At 47.6% G+C, this 20,334-nt stretch overlaps 1 protein-coding gene across 9 annotated transcripts in view; it reads left to right on the forward strand.

Moving 5' to 3' along the window:
- Positions 1-227: 227 nt before the first annotated feature.
- lyst (lysosomal trafficking regulator) overlaps positions 228-20,334 on the forward strand; it is a 45,653-nt gene continuing 25,546 nt past the window's right edge. For 2 of the 9 annotated variants that reach the window (XM_078104000.1, XM_078104004.1), the window contains exons 1-7: positions 1,193-1,697; positions 7,890-7,978; positions 11,524-11,722; positions 13,530-13,620; positions 14,473-16,570; positions 19,093-20,020; positions 20,101-20,286. In XM_078104000.1, coding sequence (XP_077960126.1) covers positions 1,617-1,697; positions 7,890-7,978; positions 11,524-11,722; positions 13,530-13,620; positions 14,473-16,570; positions 19,093-20,020; positions 20,101-20,286 — 3,672 coding nt within the window. In that variant the 5' untranslated portion in view covers positions 1,193-1,616. Of the gene's footprint in view, positions 307-1,192; positions 1,698-3,252; positions 3,289-3,912; positions 4,047-7,889; positions 7,979-10,588; positions 10,685-11,523; positions 11,723-13,529; positions 13,621-14,472; positions 16,571-19,092; positions 20,021-20,100; positions 20,287-20,334 lie in introns of those variants that run through there. The other 7 variants (XM_078104002.1, XM_040177959.2, XM_078104001.1 and 4 more) reach the window with 6 other exon arrangements.

Raw genomic sequence — 20,334 nt, forward strand, 5'->3', positions numbered from 1 at the left:
ATGACCACTGATAGAAATTAATAAATCAGCCTTTTGGGTGAGTTCTTTCATTGGCCAGAGAGATGAGAGGATATGATAAATACAAGCACTTGAGAAGCAAATGACAATATTTTTCAAATAAAATGAACGATATTCCAGTGCGTGACCGTCATTGCGACGGTGAAGTCCCTCACGCAGCCGTTAAGAGGAAAGGGGCGGTGCTACATGGAGGTGTCTTCCAGTCAGCGCTGAGGGGGAATTATCCCACGCCATCATCTGCTGGACGAAGGCTAGCATTAGCAGGCTTTAAATGATAGGAAACGAAAGGTATGAATAGAAATTCATTATTCTCACTTGAATTTGCGCATTCTGCATGCATGAACGATGTTGCCATAACGTATTAGCTGCTTTTTCTTGGTACAGTCTGGTAACTATATTTTCGTATGCACTGTTTTGACAGCTGCCTAACGTACGATGCGGTGCAACTACAGCTAACACTATGATTGTTATCCAGATAAATATCTAAATATAACTACAACGTTATTTCATTAAAATAGTACGCAAAGCCCATTAGGTTTAGTGGCTCCAAAGTGAATATAACGTCAGTATTTGGGCGATTTCAACGGTTGAAATTGAGCTTTCCTGCCACTTCGAGCCATCAAGCTAGCTAGAATACTACACCGCTATTTAGCAGAACCTTCAAAATAAAACATTAAGTGCAACGTTGTTAGGGGGGCAATTCTGTCCATCTATAATATTTATGTTTGTGGCGTATAGTTTAGGTTAAGCGTGTAAATACGTCACAACATGTATGAAATTAATTTTGTTGTGAAAGAAAAGAAGAAAAATGAGAGGGAATATAATTATTCCCCAAAATGATGGTTTTATGCTATTTAAGCTATTTATTTTATAATATAGGTTTATTTATAGACTGATGGGTAATATTAATGGTAACATTTAACATGTTGGGGGACAACTCTTTGATGGTTTGACAATTCAAAATATATAACATATAGAACTCACTTTTAAACAGAAAAGATGAATGTGTTAAAGTGCCGGACCAATATACGAATGTTAGGATGCGTCAATCGTTGAGGGTTTTGTGAGGGTTTCCGTCAGCATATAATCCACAATATAAATAGGCTACTGGAAAAAAAAAAAGTTAGATGCTTTTATTTTGCTATTAAACCCCATGCCGGAAATTAACTGCTTCAACCTGCTTGAGCACTTGACGCAGGTTAGTTCTGTCCAGCTAGCTACCTAGCCCGCTAGCCGACTGCAACGCCGTAATGTTTTGGTGACGCTTCGGTGTGTCACGATCGTCGCGTAGTTTCCGTCAGGTGAAAGTGCTTAATTTAACAACTGTCCGCACCTCACAGTGCGGAAGATACTTTGCCCGCTAAGTGCGTTACGCCAACCGACCTTTGACACTTTTCTGCAGACGCACAGTTTTAAAGTGGGCAAAGCGGGGCAGCGGATCATGGGTCTGCCATGAATGACCCGGGACAACGTTCGCCGCAATCTCCGGGGCACTCGCCGCCTCTCGGAGGACCGGGGAGGACGCCCGACGGGGGGATCGGGTCGATCCCGGCTTGCGTCACGCGCTGACCGGCGTTGGACGCGGAGGTGTGGACGACATGGCCGGCGTGCAGCAGACTGATTTGTCTTACGCGTGGGAAAAGTACATGGATTGTAGGCTGCAAGGAGCGGATCTGCAGGTAGGCAACAGCGGAGGCGGGAAGCCCGCAGCGATGCAGCCTCAGCTCGGGCCGCGTGCTCGGGCCGATGGGGGTGAATTACTTTTGTTTCACAGGTCTCCTGTGATGGTGCTGGAAAGTCCTCCACGCTGTCCGCCAACACCTTGTTTTGATGGCAGTTCATGTTGTCATCACGATCAAGTTGCAAAATTGGCCTCATACGTATGGGATTTAAATAGGAAATTATACTTGTATAATAACAACACGGGTTCACTTGTTTTTCAACACTGACAAAAAAGACGGTTTATTGTTTGTGTAGTATTTGATTTACTACATTAAATGTGTTTTCTGCATCTAAACCTGAGAAGGACCTTCTTTTTGCCAGCTTCTTGTCATTTTAGCTGCTTAAATGACATTGATATTTGTGCCCCAACTGTTCCAGTGGCCTTGAGCTAGAAAAATATAGTAAAAAAGGCACACGTTCTTATTCACTAAAAAAGGGGATATGTGGCGTTAATAAATAACTCTGGAGTCAAGTGTTTATAAATGCTTGTACTCATTAAATCAATTCAGACCCCCTAAACGTGGCAGGCTATGGATGCCTGTAACTATAAGACGGCGACTGTTTCTCTATACTTAGTTATTTTTATGAGCGAGTAACCACAGGATGGAGATTGGCATTCAGAATGGGACAGTCTGCCATTGTGGAAAGAGCAAGCAGAAAAGAAAAAAAAAACAACTAAAAGAAAATGATTCCCCTCGTTGCTGGGGACGGAAACGCTCCCAGAAGTCCCCAGGACGCCGCTTCTAGAGCCAGAACTGAAACGGCTACACACCGCGAGCCGGAGGAGTGCAAACAATGAGTCACTGCAGAGAGACGGAGGCAGGTGTAAACCACAGATTGCTCATTGTGAAGTTGCACTTTTTGTTACTGTGTCTTCCTACGACAGGGGAGAATGCTGGTGTTTCTGAAATCTCTGTCACGCAATTGAGACCCCCTCCCATCCCCCCGCCCTCCTCCTTTAGAGTACTAACAACCGCCAGATCACAAGACTTGGATTAGAATCACACACAGTTGAGCTGATACAGCCATTACGTGAGTCCATTATTTGTGATTTATCATGTGCAAATCTCCTGCACAGACAGGCCTGCTCTAATTTTGTAAAGCTAATGATGGCTTAAGAATAGCTTCTTTCCCCTAAAGTCTTCGTGTCTGTGGCGGCGGTGGTGGCGGTGTTGTGCGTTCGCCGCTGCATGTTTGCGTGCATTCGGATGTCAGCCGTGGAGACGGTGCTCACTTGTTCTCGTTCGTCATGAATACCATTAAAGCTCGAACTGCACCGAGGTCGACTCTGACATAAAAAAGTTGCCGTTGATAGAAAGGCAGTGTGTGTGTGTGTGTATTTTGAGGAAGATTGATGGTTTAGTGAGCAGAGCTGTACTCTGCAGTCTGCTGATACCACATCTTACCCTCCTGATTGAATCGGATGTGGACACGCTGTGACAGCCCAGAGCACACACACGGATACTGTTGCACTGCTTGCACATTATATCATACGCCGTGCGTTGCTGCCATCGGTGGCGTCTGCTCATGGCCGTCTCTACCAAACAGGTAAACAATGGTTACGTGGTCATGGAAACTGTCCCACGACTCAACGGCAAAAAGCCACCGTCTCATTCGGGGGTTGATGGAGCAGACTGTTGTGTAGCATCTTCCCAGCTCTGTTTTTAAAGGTGAGCGTTGAGCGCCTCCTCCTCCTCGCTATATATCCACCGACCGTTAATGCTACTTCGATAATGTCATCACATGGAAACCATCATAATCAAACCCACTTTCTGCATTCAATCTTCAAAAGTACGCATGGTTGCATTATCGCTTCACTTTAAAAGGATTCCTGCCATTAAGCCTTTTCTTTCCATTCCATCTGCAGAATCTGTTCCTTTTATGGGGCCCAAACTACTGCAGTAGCGTGTTCGGGGGTGGAAGTTTGCCTCGGGCACACTCGCATCGAAGTATCCGGGCAGGTTTTTCCCCTTCTGCACCGTCTCTCTGAGTCCCGATGAGCAGAGTTAATTTCCCACAATGGTTACCTTGCTTCGATGTCCAGCAAGCAATCAGGTTTTTTTGTTGCTTGTGGATTGTTTCGTTCCCTTGTGAAACAACAGGATGTTTCAAAAGGGTGGCGCGTGAATCACTTCACTTTTTCTGTCTTTCTGATACCTCTTCTCGGCTCGAATCTCGCGTTGGATTCAGTCGGTTGCTCTCTCGGCCTGACGCTATAACTCTAGAGTCGGCTCCCGGCATAAAATGGATGAGCGGTCCTGCGTTTTGAAAAGACGTGGTCCTGCCGGGGGACTTGGACAGGTCTTGTAAGTATCGTTGTGTAGATGCTATGAATGTCCGGGGAGAAGAAACGTGTGCGTTTTTTAAACCCAGTGGTTTTCTGAGCTAGGGCAACCCTGTTGGCGCGTTCCGCCGCCCGCATTTCTCGTTACGACCTTCCTGAGCTCGGTTCTGTGCTTCACATTCCTCCACGGTAAAGCCTTGAATCCGCGAGCGAAGCACAGGAGTGAATATGGCAGCGCTGGCTCACGGGAATCATCCGCCTTGTCTTGTCCACCGTTGGCGAAGAATGCGTTGGGTACATTATTTCAACGACGATCAGCTGTGATGCGTATGGCTGCTGTAGCTATCGGGAGCTTGTGCTTATGGTGTGCACTTACTGTAAGTCCCTTTGGATAAAAGCGTCGGCTAAGAGACGTAACGTAATGTGCACGGGTCAAAATCCACACTGGATTCATTTGATACCACGCAAAAGTCCGCTATAACGTATAGCCAAGACCGCGTTGTTCCTCAGCTGAACAGTATCACCCCATCCAGTGATTAATATCTAAAGCGCCAACCGCCCCCACTGGGGCCGTCTAAGCGTCTGTGTTACAGCGCCTGACTTCAGGTGAGTTTCCCACCAAAAGGTCTTCTTGTGTAACGCGCTTCACCTCAAACCGAGTCGCAGCCTTCACATCAAAGGCGCACGCTAGAAAAACATCAAGCGAGGTCACTTTCTCGGCCTCGCTGGTTGACACGCGGCCTCGTTTCACATCTGCATTTGTTGTTCCGTTTCTTGTAGATTCAACTCGCGGTCGCCGTGGTCACCACTGATTGCCCCAATGGATGAATAATTCATGTCTCCCGCTCGGTGTGGACTCTCAACCCTCGCTGTGTTTTTTTTTTTTCTTTGCTGTGCACTTTTTCCACCCAGTGGCGTGATCCGCTCCCTCCCAGTCCATCAGGGGCAGCGGAAAAGGCCAGCGCGGGCGGTGTGGATTGAACCCAACAAGCGCGCTCGCCACGCGGCGTCTCTCCTGTAATAAAGCCGAGATTGAGACATTTTCATTTCCTGCGCCGTGGCTCCGCTCAGACAAAAGGTCTCCGACACTCACAGACAACACACGCGCGCTTTAAAAAAAATGTTTTTTTTACTGTAACCTTTTGACATGTTTTGTTCTGTGCCTTGATGGTGGAAGGAGAAAAAGAAAAGGAGTCATGCGCGCCGCCGCCGTGCGCCCTCGCTTTCGGTTGTGAGGAAATGCGGAACGTTAGGTGCTCCTCATGATGCACATCACCCGAATGTCAAATTAGATCAGCAGTGATCTCAGACCGGAAAGAAAACATTGCATAACCAACGCCCCGTGTCCTCTCCCTCTCACGAGGACGGGGATCACATCGCGCTCTCGCTGCCTCGGCCAAGTGGTAGTCCACCCAATTATCCAGAGAGCGCTCGCGGCGCAGACTTGAGAAGCGTGTGCCATGGCGGGAGACTTCGCCCATCCGACTCCCGTAGCTCGGCCCGCCGCGGGCCGCTGCGTGCTGGATGAAGGAGGGCGTAACGGGGCCACCGGGTCCGAGCGTTTCACGGGACCTACACAAGTGTAAGCAAATAGGTTTCCTTCTGAGGCGTCCTGAAGCGAGCAGTTTAGAGCACCTTGATCTGTAGCAGGATCTGACCTTTGACCTTCCTGAACCAGGAAAGGAATAATAAGTAGTAGTTAAATATTATCAAGACAGTTTTTTTCCCCCCCTTCAATTCTGATCTGAATCTGTTGTGTCTGTTCCCGTAGCAAGTTAGTTCTATCTGTGTAATGGTTAAAGTATATTAAAGGTATTATTCTGTCAACAAATCATACGCAGCTTTACATATAAGTGACATGTGTAACAACTTGCTCCAGGTGGCCTGTGAGCGTGTACACGACACATTGATGAATAGAGAAGTTCATCGGTGCGGAGGAAAGGTCACCGCTTTCCTTTTGTTGACAGAACTGTGTTCCCGGGCTTTGCGAGCCGTTGATTTCCTCTCCGAGCCGAATTAATCAGTATTCGCAGTCTCTCCATTATCAAATCAGGCCGGCTGGTTCGTGCCGAGTGCATTGTGATATTGGATTAGAGCCTCGCAGGGAAAAACAACCCTGTTTGCTGGGAAATTAGTGTGATCCTTTACAGCTAAGCTTCGCTCTCCCGTGTGGGGACTGTAGGGCCCGAGCAGACGACACGAGGGCCAATCAGGTCCTTTCAGATTGGTCACCTGATTGCAGAGCTCCTGCAAAACCCCGGGACTTTTTAAAGTAATGACAAAGCTTTGATTTGCTGCCCCTGTAAATATTTGTGTCTTTCATCTTTGACGTTTTCAGTTGTCATGTTGCGCCTCTGACTCGTCACCATCATCAGCACCGGCCGCTTCTTCAGGCCGTCCCCCCTTAGCGCCCATTTGCTGTCGCACAGTTTTTGGTCATATCTCTCCAAGTGCCGTTCAACAACTAGCACAAAACCTGGTTTGTCTGTTTTGACTCAGGAAGGAAGTTGACTCACCGTGTCACTATACACGTGGCGGGCTCGCCTCCTCCTCGCCGTGAGAGTCTGGTAAACAAAAAACAAACAAAACAGAAAGCCTGCGTGTGACGGAGCTGCAAACCTCTAAATACCTGAGAGGACAGAAGATAATAAAAAAAACACTGACCGTAAATTGAGGCACACCGACCCTTAAAGGGCTGTAGGTCATTTGCTTTCGCTTTTATTTTCCGCTAAATTATTTTCTGTGGTGTCACTGTGACTCATTGGAGGGAAGAACACTCAATTTGAACTATATCATCTTTGTTGATGACTATTTCTTTTCAAAGTAAGAGGAATTAAAGGTGTTTTGTGGAATCTCAATCTCTTAAATCAACAGAAGTTACGGTTTTGTTTTGCCCCTCAATGTTGAATGTGTTTCGATCCTTTTATTTAAAACATGTTTAAATCCAATGTATGAATACTCTAAACCCTGATTTTCCTTGCGCGCTTTCTAGCAGGTTTCTTCTTCCCAAACGCGGCCGCCCTTGTTCCTTTCCTGCTCTTTGAACTGTCCATCAGCCGAGCGGCGGGAAATAATTGCCAAGAGTGCTTGAACTTTTAAAGACGTGTTTCTTAGTGCTGCTAAACCTTACAAAATGCGAGGGTCACAAGGTGGAAAGCGCTTTCTTATTCTGCTCCGCCAAAAATAATGAACACGCATTACGTAATGGTGAGTTGGGTTTATCTAGACCTAAAAGGCACACGGTGAACTTCTGGCACATGGGGTGTAAAACTATTGTGTTTCCCTTTATTGGGAATATCTTGGATTTGGGAATGTAAAAGTATAATACCCCAATTTATGAACTAAAACAATATCATTTTAAACTTGAAAATTAGGAACATTTTTATATCCGACTATATATTGGTGTCTGACTTTGACGTCTTGCATTGAATGTGCATCCGTAGCCTAAGACACCCAGATTCACAGTGGACCCACGGACTCTTTATGCAGATCAAGGGCTGAAAATGAAGCCGTGAGGCCGCAGAAGGTCACGCTGTGCTCAGAGGGACTGCTGCTGTGTGGTGACGTTCGCCTGGTGACCCCGACACATCCGTCCCGGATCAGTGTCCACTGAGCGGGTCCGGTCAGCGATGCCCGACAAGGAGAGGTGGGGACGCGGCGCGCTGCTTAGAGAACGGAGCGCCGAGCGAGCTCTCCCTTTTCTATTGGCTTACGGACCCGAGTGCAGACATCAACTCGATGCTCGATCCTCGATTACCCATTATGACAGGCGTGCATTTGTCATTTCAATGCCTCGTCCCGTGATAATAATCCCTGGGTCTGGTTCGTGCTCTGACTCGTGTGTCTCCCATCTGTCTCTCGTCAGGTCAGCCTTCAGTGTCTGGAGAATTTCCTTTGTCTCTTCCACTACGCGCAGCGGCACCCCAACAACGGCAAAGATGCACTGAAATTCTGGTAGGTATCCTCGATGTTTAAACCCCCTTAACCGGTATTACGACGGAGCAAACGTCCCACAGAGTACGTGGGGTGACTTCAACATCTTGAAGAAAGAATTCCGAGGGCCGTTCCATTGGTCTTTTCCAAAAGAGAAGTGCAGAAGTGATGGATTTATTTTCAGTGTGTGTCCGACCGCTATCGTAGAGGTTGGGAGTTGCTGCATAGATTTCCGTATCGATGAGTACCTCGAGGGCCTCTTGTTTGTATTCTGTTCAGTTTAAATAGGTGACAAACACACACACTCAGACTAAGCCTAGATTTAAATTAGCATTCCTGAGTTACGTGTTCCCTCAACTGAGAAGTGACTCGTTTGAATGGGGTTTTGGTTAAAATGCCTGAAATAATGTCCTTGTCGAAAGACCAGTTTAATGTTTCGCTCTGAGCGATCAGCCATTAAAAGTTCTCCACTTTAAATCATTGGAGCTTTTATCTGCAGTAATTGAGCCCGTAGCTAACAGGTGTTATCACATAATCCTCCAGTTGTGAACCAACCGCTGCTGTAATCTTTTAAATTTGACAACCCACATTATTTTTAGATCTGGATCACTTATGATGGTATAATTGTAGTTGATATAAAACAATCTGTTAGTAAGTTAGTTGTAAGCTGTAAGTTAGTTAATTGTTTATAAGAGAAGTCTTTCAGCATCTGTATTTCTGGAGGAACGTGACCACAGGTTAGCCGCACACTTTTATTGATATTAATGACAACGTCCCGTAAGACTGTTTTTAGAAGCAGGTTCGAGGTCTGTGGAGCTCTTGTGAGGAGGAATAAATGAAAGCTGTTCCTTTGCCACCACTTAGTGTTCACAACGCTTCCATTGTCATCTACAGCACTTCCATCACGACTCCTTGCAGTCCCAAGGGACGGATTTAAATCGATCAGACAAAAAATACGATACACCAAACATACATCTTGTGTACTTTCCCAATTCCTCATGGTTTCTAATATAACAAGATTTGTTGATGAAGTTAGAAACCATGTTTGCTTCCATTAAATTGTTCTCTGTGTCTCTTGACGTTAACGGTGCAGCCGACAGGAATCATGGTTGAAAACACCACACGACGTGTCATATGAGCTGCAGCCAACTGTGAAGATGGTTGCGCAACGGTGTTGAATCAACATTTTTCATAATGCATTTTAAAGTGATACTTGTACCGGATGTGTGTGTTGGATAACGCAACACAAACGCCGGCTTTGTTCTACATTATGTTCATTTTTACACGTTAAGAAGTCAAACCTAACGTAGCTTGTCAAAGATTAAAGCTGAATTATCGTGGTGAGCTTGAATTCTACACTGTGTCAGTAAACACTTTCTTTAGAAACACCTGGTTTCGCGTGACAATCCAGCATTAGGCCGTGAAAATATGGCTCAACTACTCTTATATCCAGATACTGATAAGAATACCGTTTTTAATATCACCAGATAATGTAGCAAATGTATGCAACATGTATACAAACCCCCAATGGTTTTCATTCTAATAGTGTAGAAGCATCTGACTGGTGGTTCATGTAGTACACGGGATGCCAACCTGTCTTACTTGAAATAAACATATTTACTCATTTTGTCAGTTTTAGTTATAATTTAGTGTGACTGATTAATCAACGACACGCTGTGTCTGTTTGTCTCACTGTTAATTGCCCACATAAGGAAAGTTGTGAAGCTGGAGTCGTTTTCTAGTCTGAACTGCATCTGCTTCACTCGCAGGAATGTAGAAGGTTTTTTTTTCTCCGTGTGTAGCTCCGTTTACTCCAAGATACCTGTTTGGCCACAACCTTCTCCCTCCTATAGACAACGTATAAAAGACGTGGACGTGGTCCCGCTGAAGCCTTGAGTTTTAGAGAAGTAAATTAACTTGCACAAGCTGAAAACAACTCTGTGGCAGCAAACTGTCAAGAGTAAATCTTATTTTAGCCATTACCATGTGGTCTATATTAGAACTATATATATATATATATAATATATATATAAAAACAATAAAGTAACTGTCAAATGTAATAAAAATGGTTGATAAATCCTTTATATGCATGTTTACCTTTTAGTAGATCTAGTTCATCTGGTTTAGCTGTTTCCTGTTTCCTGTCTGAGGTTATTTAGGGATGTGTTGTTGTGCTTTCTGCTCTTTGGTTTGGTGTTCTTGAATGTGGTTTCGAATAAATGAGGAAAATGAAGAGTGAATCGGAGGGAACTGAGCATTTGATCCTTGGGTTTCATCTCTCTATATCGATGGAGTACTAAATGCTCCATCACGCCGGACTCTTCTTGGTGCGTCTCCCAGTCCTCGGTCCTCGTACTTTGTCCTGAAAAAAAGGAAATTCCCCAAACAGTAATCACAGTGCAGAAAACAAAGACTGTTTCTGTGAATCGCGGTTGGATAGCGGAGGTCTCACACAGGCCACCGGTGGCTCGTCGGTATCCTCGAGGCCAGCGCCCCCCCGCCCCACCACCACCACCACCCCACCCCCCCGCCATGTGACACCACATGCTTTCATGTGATACGCTGATCTGCTGCGTATCTGGAAAGCTTCCATTTGAAATTCCAATTTAATGGAATTTGTGCCTTAGAACAAAAAATTCAGTCAGCAGTCGTGTGGGGAGGTACGCAGATACAGCCGGTAGAGCTGCAGGATGGCTGCAGGGAAACCGCTCGGCCCGCTAACGTTGGGTAAGAAGTTGGCTGTTTTTAGATTTCATCACCCCAGCACTCCCCTGCGCAGGGGGTCACGTCGGTATTGATTCAGCGGGCAGGCGTTTGTCAGGCAGAACCTTTTTGGTTGCTGTCTGCTGGGATCAGTCGTGATGTTTTTTAACTGCCGTGGCGCTGGGTGAGTGGGGCTGTCCTGTGAATGGGGAACGGTTACATGTCGTGGAGGAACTGGTGGTCGTGGCAGGCGCAGGCATACTTGGAACACCTCGATGATCCAGGCATCACCATCCTTCCATCCTTCCATCACGCAACGGAATGCATAGTGTGATTAAACCGCTCCTTTATCACGTTAGTACAGTTAAAGATACGATCCAAAAGAAACCGTTTGTTCCATGTGTGGCATTTCCTCTCGATATGATACTCTGTTAAAAACTCAACGGACAAGTTGAGTGATGTGTATCTGCAACCTCCTAATTCTTGATAAGCATTCGAGGATCGTAGGCCAAGTGTGGTCAGTCCGTTTTATTACAACCTCCATTTACACACACCTGTTTTCTTTACCTGCCAAAAGAACGCCTCTATGAGGAGTTTAATAAGAAGAACTAGCAGTTTGTGATTCACGGTGTGTCAAGATTATTTTACAACTTTTCAATTTTATTCACAGCATTATATAAAAACATCCTAAAGCTACCCGAGCATAACATGTATTCATGGTTCCTCTCATGAATGACAACCTCATGGTCCCACGTTGTAACTTAAAGGCGTGTATATATGAGCAGTCATGACCCACATTACAATGTGGACACACCTGGACGTCGTCCCCTCCGCCTGAAGATGTCTTCTCTCTTGTGTTGTAGCTCAGACATGAGCGGGGCCAGTAACACACTGGCGAGGGAGTTCCTGACTGACGTTCACCAGCTATGCAGTGCGGTGGCGCAGAGAGCGGAGGCACGGGAGGAAGACGAGGAGGAGAGTCACATGGTGGCGCTGGGAGAGTACCTGGTCCGGGGGCGGGGCTTCCTGTTGCTCAGCACCCTGGACTCCATCATTGACCAGGTGAGGACGTTCACTCTCCATCCCCGCGCTGCAGTGTTTACCCCCTGTGTTTACGTAGTCATATCATCCGTGAGTGTTTTCGGGGTCTTGTGATAATTTAGTACGTTTTCCTTTCCTTTTATGTGCAACTACACAATTGTGTAGTTGCACATAAAAGGTCAGAAACCATGAGAGCGGAGCATTCTAAGACCTCTGAGGTTTGGTGTTTCTCCTCCCTGCGTCAGACATGGCGTTGATGTGGAATTCAGTGAATGCATGAGCTGAGTCCTCGCACAGCGTCACAGAGAGGGGGACTAATTTAAGTAACAATGGTATTCGGACAATCCGCCAGCCATGGATGCCTTTCCACGTGTTGTAAATAGTGATGTGTTTCCAAACGGTCGGCCGGTTATTAGTTATTTTAGCGGCAAACAGTCTTTTCAATCGGAAGTTTGTAATCCTTGAAGTAACAAATGCTTTATTGAATGAGCCATTACAACGTGACCAGCGTGACCCTGTGTGTCGCCTCGTGTCGTTCACACCCTTTAGCAAATTTCACATATTTCATTAGATTTTCTCCTTTTAATAGAAGCCTTCAGGGCTGAATTGCAATGCATTCTAGTGCTGGTGTTTTATTACACGCTACAGCTGTGTGTGTCTGGGTGAATGGAGCCGAGCCTTTAGTAGCAATCGAGGTCAGGCGCTTTATAAACATTTATTTATTTGTGGTCATTAAGCGCTTAGGGTTTGTGAAACGAGGTTTCAAATCCCTAATCATGTTTGATCTAAGAGGATAATATATCTTGAGTTGGGTGGTCTATTTTAGTTCATACAGATTCACTTCTGTCTTTTTGACTTCATCACATTAGTAAAATGATTCCTCACATGAACAGTATTCCTCTGATCCCGTTCGCACATAACGTGAAGAAAGATTGTCTATGATTCATTTTGTAATGTGAATGTCAGGGATATTTCTAGTATTTGTCTTTTCTCTGACCACACGTTGAATGTCAGGCAACTGTCATCTCAGGGTACACTGAATAATTCAAAATGCAAATGCGAAGATCTGTTTAATTTACAGTGCGAGGTGCTGAGGGTGATATACTCTCCAGACTGATATATATTTGGGTCGATTTTTAGCCTTTTAGCCGTTTCAGTTTACTGGTTGCCAGGCGAGCTTTTACGTCATTTCTGTGATCAAAAGTAAAAAGTCCTGCTCAGTAAGTACTGATGCAATAATATTCTATTTAATCTCCAATTAGATATATAAGTCAATGCTACAAAAGGGGCCTTGGAGGAACTGCGCAGCACATAATGAAAGCACGATGAGTGTATTTTACAGTGAATGCTCATGATACGAGCTCAACCTTTTTAATTCATACATGAATCGTGATGGAGTAGGTTGTTCTATTTAATTCACACATGAAGAAGTCGGCTCTTCTTTTTAATTAGCACATGATGGAGTCTGTTTTCCCTCTGCTGTGAAGTACGCCCTGGGTAGACATGAGATCCCTCAGGTCTTGGAAGTCAGGCTGTCGAGTAGTCGCCACATTGTTGCCGGACACGTTTCTCTGGAGACTAATTAACGAGCAGACGAAATGTTCACGAATAAATAACTCCTGGAATAAAACGCTTCTTGGAAAACCGTTAAATTCAGAGTGAAAGCTAACCTTAAAATAGCCCAATTGTCTGTCGTTGTAAGGGCCGTTCGTAGCGAGCCGATCCTGATGGGAGCGTGCGGGTGTGACTCCGGGGGGGGGGGGTGAGCGGAGAGGGAGGGGCAGGGAACCTTCCGAGGGAAGCTCAGTTTGTTCTGCTGCGCCTTCAGGAACTGACCTGCCGGGAGGAGCTGCTCACTTTGCTGCTGTCTCTGTTACCACTCGTGTGGAAGATCCCCGTTCAGGAGGAAAAAGCCCCAGGTAGGTCTCCCCACAAACACTAATGACTTCAATTCACATACTTGTGTTTTATTAGGGGGGGGGTTTGCTTTGTATTTAAGTTCTCTTTGATGGGCAAACTGTACCGTAGTATCCTTTTTTTCTTTCACAGGCAAGAAAAGCTGTTCCACAGCTTTGTTCAATTCTATATTTGCTTCCTCTTCCATCGTTAATCATAATTATTCCGATCAAGCCGTGTTTTGGCACCTTTTTAGTGGGTCTATGTGAAGGCAGTGAAATGTGTGCACGTTGCTTTTCACTGTGAATAATGTTTGTGACGTTCTCATCAAATCAATCATTTTTTATCTATTTAAGTCGCTTAACTGTGCAAACCGTGTTCTGTGCTCATTTGGCAATGGATGGATTGTGGTTTATCTTTTTAGTCAATGTCTCTTTTAAGCTACATCTTACAAACACAAGCAGCCAGTCACCCAACAGGAGAGTCGGAGTAGCAGAGGCTCGTGACCTCAGGATGACACTGGCATTTAGTACGGCACTGCTGAGCCGAGCTAACGTGGACCTGAGACATTTTTACTCTAATTAATTCCTACTCACTGAGTGTGTTCTTAACAAACCCAGGAGGGCTGTTGACATGCAGCTGAGCTTTATGTTACACAGAATAAAAAATGAATAATTTGAGTCTCAATTCCTGAAAATGTGACCTTAAATGCGACAGCTTATTATTTATTGTATAATGTCCCCTCAGAGCAGACTCAAAAATAGCAATAGCATCATTGTTAATATACTAATAATAGTAAAATTATAGAAGTTTGTCTTGAGCTACATTTTGAGCAATTTCCTGATTGCAACTGACCGATTCCTTTCTGCTGACAGATTTCACGCTGCCGTCCCTACTGGAGGTATTCCTTAGCCGGGAGGCGAAGGCCGCCCCTCTCAGAGCGGGACATAAGGCCGCAACAGATGAACAGAACTCCTGGAAGAGATCCCGCCTCAGCAGTGGCACCTGGAAGTCGCGCAGGTCACGCAGAACCGCGCAGAGGTACTCTGTGAAGGATGCTCGGAAGTCCCAGGTCTCTACGTCGGATTCAGAAGCCAACCCTGAAGACAAAGCGGCCCCGGGCCCCGGCGGCGCGAGGAGCCGCAGGTCTCATGGCTCCGCCATCCGGGTGAGCTGCCAGCATCACCGCTCAGAGGCCTCACAGTTAACGTCCGCCGCCGCAGAAACCATGAGTGCACCGTACCTGCACCCGCGACCCCCGGGGTCCCAGATGGTGGACACCGAAACCCTGACGGACCCGGCTGCAATATCGATTTTCAACCGCATGGAAAACTCGCCCTTTGACCTCTGCCATGTGTTGCTTTCCCTGCTGGAGAAGGTGTGTAAGTTTGACATGAGCATCAACCACAACCCCGGCCTGGCGGTCAGTGTCGTACCTACTCTCACCGAAATCCTGACTGAGTTTGGAGACTGCTGTGGTCCGGGGGGAGGCGGTGGAGGAGGAGGAGGAGGAGGAGGAACGGGGGCCGAGGAGCTCGCCGGAGGCTGGACGGAGGAGCCCATTGCACTGGTCCAGAGGATGCTCCTGCGCACCATCCTTCACTTGATGTCGGTGGACGTGAGTCAGAGTGAAACCCTCCCAGATAGCCTGAGACGCAGCCTGACGGACCTGCTGAGGGCCACCCTCAAAATCCAAAGCTGCTTGGACCGACAGAGGGACCCGTTTGCCCCCCGGCATAAGAAGACCCTGCAGGAGGTCCAGGATGACTTTTCGTTCTCCCGCTATCGCCACAGGGCGCTTCTTCTGCCGGAGCTTCTAGAGGGAGTGCTACAAGTGCTGCTGGGCTGCCTGCAGGCTTCCACGCCCAACCCATTTTTCTTCAGCCAGGCGCTGGAGCTCATCCACGAGTTCGTCCAGCACCGCGGCCTGGAGCTGTTTGAGGCCACGGTGCTGCGGCTGGAGGGGCTCGGCAGGGCCAGGGACTCGGAAGTGGGAGGCGAGACTTCAGAGAGGCTACGGGGGCTCATCGCGGGTATCTTCAAGATCATCAGCGCGGTCAAGAAGGCCAAGTCTGAGCAGCTGCATCAGTCGGTGTGCGCAAGACGACGCCACCGTCGCTGTGAATATTCCCACTTCCTGCATCACCACCGGGACCTGTCGGGTCTGCCCGTGTCCGCTTTCAAGCAGGCCGCCAGCCGCAACCCCTTTGAAGAGGACGGGGCGGACGGCGACGCGGTGCGTTACCCCGAGCGCTGCTGCTGCCTGGCTGCCTGCGCCCACCAATGTCTGCGGCTCCTGCAGCGATTGTCCCCCAGCGGGCCGGCTGTGCTGCAGGTGCTGGCCGGGGTGCAGGCTGTCGGGATCTGCTGTTGCATGGACCCCTGCTCAGTGGTAGGACCCCTGCTGCATGCCTTCAAAGCACCAGGTCTGCGCAGTTACCAGTCCCATGTTCTCAGCGTCCTGGGCAGACTGATCCTAGACCAGCTCGGCGGGGGGCAACCCTCGGAGAGAGCCAAGCTGGCCTCCTGTAACATCTGCACTCTGGACAGCAGCCAGCTGCCAGGCCTGGAGGAGACCCTGCAGCACGGGGAGCCTTCAGCCGCGTTCACCAGTCTGTGCTACCGCTCCCAGGGTATCCTGCCCAGTGGAGGGGGGGAGGAGGACATGCTGTGGAAGTGGAATGCTCTGGAGGCCTATCAGGAGCTGGTTTTTGGGGAGGACAGGCAGCTGAGTCAGCAGATAGCGGGCCATGTGTGCCACCTGACCTTGCGGGGCAATGCTGTAGTGCAGTGGCAGCTCTACACACACATCTTCAACCCCGTGCTGCAGAGAGGGGTCGAGCTGGCCCACCATGCCCAGCAGCTGGGGGTGTCCACGGTCTGCTCTCAAGTCTGCAGCTATCACACCCAGTGCCTGCCCGTGGAGGTACTGCTCATTTACCTGCAAACGTTACCTGCGCTTCTCAAATCAAGGTGAGGGCTGTCACATTTTTCTCGTGTTCTATTTCTCCTCTGTGGTCTTTGGGAGGTTGATTTAATCCGTTTGAGTTGTCCTGGTGGTATTGGGTCGCATTTATCCATTCTGCCTGTCTGTTTTTAATTTTATTTCTACGCTAGAAAGATTTGTTGCGGCAAGCGGTTCTTGAGTTAAGCAAATGTGCGAAGGCATTAACAATGCTTTATTTGAGAGCAGGTGGATTCTGCTCTTTTTTTATTCTACCACATAAAGCAAATATAATTTAGACACCTAATCCACTTGGGCTTTGTTTGTCATTAGATCCGTCTATCCAGGTCATTGCTAATTGATACTAATCAATAATTGATTGCAGCATTGTATACTGAGTGACAGATGGCCGATTAGTGACTGTTTATGTAACACTGTGACGATGGCGGTCGCCTGACTCAATCAGGTGCTTGTGGTATTTGTCCAGACACAATGAATTGGTATTTTACTGTATTAGTGGTGTATTATCGGTTGAATATTGAGGTCTCAGCTTTGAGACCACCAAGAGACATGCAGGTTATCAAACACTCTTATTTCCCAGATTCTGTTTTTCTGTCTATAGTCTCGGTTATATATATATATACCGGCTCCTGCCCCAATGCATGCTGGGATAGGTTGAATCCCCATGCGACCCATAACGGGATCAGAGTGAATGGAAAATGGACGGATGGGGGCGTCTGTCTGCGGTGGGCGTGCAGGTTTCCATATTAAAATTCCGCTTCTGCTCTCTGAAGGTCGGACTGGCATTCAAAGTCTCCACGGCCGTGGTCTTATGTGTCATCTGACCCCGTTTAAAAGACTGGATAGAAGACTGAATAGATCTCCCTTTATTGGTACGGATTTTATGTGTAGACCGATACAAAAGTATTTAGGTTTCTTAGGGCGTCAACCTTTTTAAAAACGTCATCAACAGATCGTTAACATCCAAATGGAAAGAAAACGGCCACAGCAATACATATATTTATGTATAATAGGCATTTCATTTTCTGCTCTACAGTATAATTAACACATTTGTTTTATCACAATAACACCAGTTAATTAAAATTTCAGTGCTCAAATATAATAGTGGTTTTCCGAATGAAAACAGTATTTAAATCAAGAAAAGGATTTGTAGGATTCAGCTTATTGAAATGCTGCAAATCTTAACTTCTGTTTAGTGACTAAGTTATAATATACGGCCAATCGGTCTCAGCCTTCTTCCAAACTGTTAAATATAAGTCCGCTGTCTGTCTCTAAACACAAGATTCATCCTCATCACGGAGCGTATTCAGCCAAATTATCTCCAGGTTCATTTGTAAACTTTGTATGTGACACTGACCTAATCTCCACTCGGAGGTAAATACCGATTTGGTACCTGCGGTGCACTCAAACATTTACACCGTTTGGCCCAAACAGAAGTGGAGAAGCTAGAAGGTACAGATCTGATTTCAAAGCGCGGGGATCCTTCTCCGAGCTGCACATCCTCTAACATCCAACCGCCCTCATCAGCTCGCGCTCTGCATACAGAACACCATGTCTCTGCAGATGAGAGTGTTAAATATTCAGGGTAATGCAAAGTCATTGGAGTGAACTTGCACACGACTAATGATGTTCTGAAAAAGCAGAATTAATGAACTCTACAGCGATTTCTCCAGACTAGAGAGAGGGTTTGAATCTGAGAAAAACAGCAGCAAGGTTATTATTTATTAAATTTACACATTTCATGCACTGAGCTCAGAGCTTTAATCGAACATCTGTTTCAGTTGCTTAACGTAGTGTGTAAACAATCCCACGCTGGGATGAAAGTGTTTTCATTTCCAGCCGGTGTTTAATGTCAGCACATCTCCTCGGAGGGTTCTCTCTCTTACCAAGTGTGGATTTAACCTTCACTCAGAGGTGGCACATTCATCTTTACGGTAATTTACCCTACGTTGTGGGAGCGTAATTCATTATTTATCTCCACCTCAGTAGCCTCTGTTCAAAGGTCAGCTTTGTTTTGCTGAATAAACGTGAAATAACACAACGACACAGTGTGACGGACGTGTGCGTTCGTAGATCAGTCAAATATACGCACAACAAACTGCGGTGTTTGTTAATCCGTCACGTTAATAGAAGTTGAGTAATATATTTAAAGGAGTTGTTGTGCCTTGAGGGAAATCATATCTGCAACCCGATGGGAGGAAATGGAATCAGTGGAGGAAGGAGTGTGACGCTTCCTGTGTGGCGGCAGCGGCTCTGATTAACTGGTTTGTTAGATTTCACTGAGCGCTGCCATCAATCGAGCTGCTGCAAGGCTATAAAAGTGAGCAGTTCCCTTCCCCCCCTTTCTGTCAGCGTATGGATCCTTTCATGTAAATCTGTGTTCCAGCTGACCTTTGCCTTAAGTAAATGAACGGCATTCTGTGTTAAAGTGTTGAATTATAAGTCGTGCGAACTGCTTGTATTTATGTTTGTGACATTTATGTCCATTTTCCGTTACACTGGGCTGAGTTTCTAATCTTTTCTGCTTCAGGGTGATCAGAGACCTCTTTGTCAGTTGCAACGGGCTCAATCAGGTGACCGAGCTCGTCTACCTCGACCAGACACGCCCTTTGGCCTTGAGGGTCTTTGAGACTCTGATAACGGGCGTCGGACACCAGCAGGCCGATGGGGCGCTCCAGGAGCTGGAGAGTGCTGATGCCGAGGAGAGGGAGGCCGTCCTGGGCCTGGCCGAGGACCCGGGGTCCCGAGGGGCCGGAGAGGGCCCGCAGAGCCTGAGTAAGTTCTACGAAGGCCTGAAGGAGGCGTGTCCGCGGCAAAAGAGCCGCGGCGGGCAGGTTCGCGGCGCGGAGGCCCACCTGCGCGTCATCAACCTCTTCTTGTGCGTGGCCTTCCTCTGCGTCAGCAAAGAGGCCGAGTCCGACCGGGACTCGGCCAACGACTCCGAGGACACATCCGGCTACGACAGCACGGCCAGCGAGCCCCTGGGCGGGCGACTGCCTTGCCTGTCCCCGGATTGCGTGGCCCTGCCCTCCAAAGAGCAGCTGCGCTGCGCCGCGGACGTTTGGGCGGCGTGCCGCTGGGTCTACATGGCCAGCCCCTTGTTTCAGAGGCAGTTCTTCCGGCTCGGAGGACTGGAGGCGTGCCTGCGCCTCGTGGCCATGGTCATCCAGAAGCTCTCCTGCAAGACCAAGGACGGGAAAGCCAAGAAGAAGAGGGACGGAAAGGGCAAGGGCGGCTCGGAGTCCGCAGCGGCCTCAGCGGGACCGGGGCCGGCGGCTCACGATTCGGCCGACGCCCTCGGCACTCGTCCAGCCGAGGCGAAGGCCAAAGATCCGGCAAAGAGGCAGGAGGAAGAGTGGCAGCTGCAGAGCATTCGTCTCCTTGAGGCCCTGCTGGCGATTTGTCTGCACGGCGCCAACTCGGCCCTGCAGAGGATCGAGCCCGAGCTTCCCAATCAGGTACCAAGTTCAATGCTGTCAATATTCAAAGCAAATCGCTTTATTCTGGCTCCGGTCAAACCGTTATCTCTGGTTTCCAGCTCCAGTCGGTGGAGGAGACTCTGTTTGAGGTGAGAGAGCAGCTCTCTCGCTCAGGGGTGGTGAACTCTGACCTCGCCGTCCCTCTGTTCGACTCTCTCCTGAGAGTGGCCTTGGCAGAGGTATCATCCTGTCCTGATCCTCCTGAGGAGAAGCCAGACAGGGTGAGTCCTGCCTTGGGAGAAACTGTGAGTGACGTTACTGCACCTTTTTTTTTATTATTTATTTTTTATATT

The sequence above is a fragment of the Gasterosteus aculeatus genome, chromosome 6 (genome assembly GCF_964276395.1).
Source record: "Gasterosteus aculeatus chromosome 6, fGasAcu3.hap1.1, whole genome shotgun sequence".
NCBI lineage: Eukaryota > Metazoa > Chordata > Actinopteri > Perciformes > Gasterosteidae > Gasterosteus > Gasterosteus aculeatus.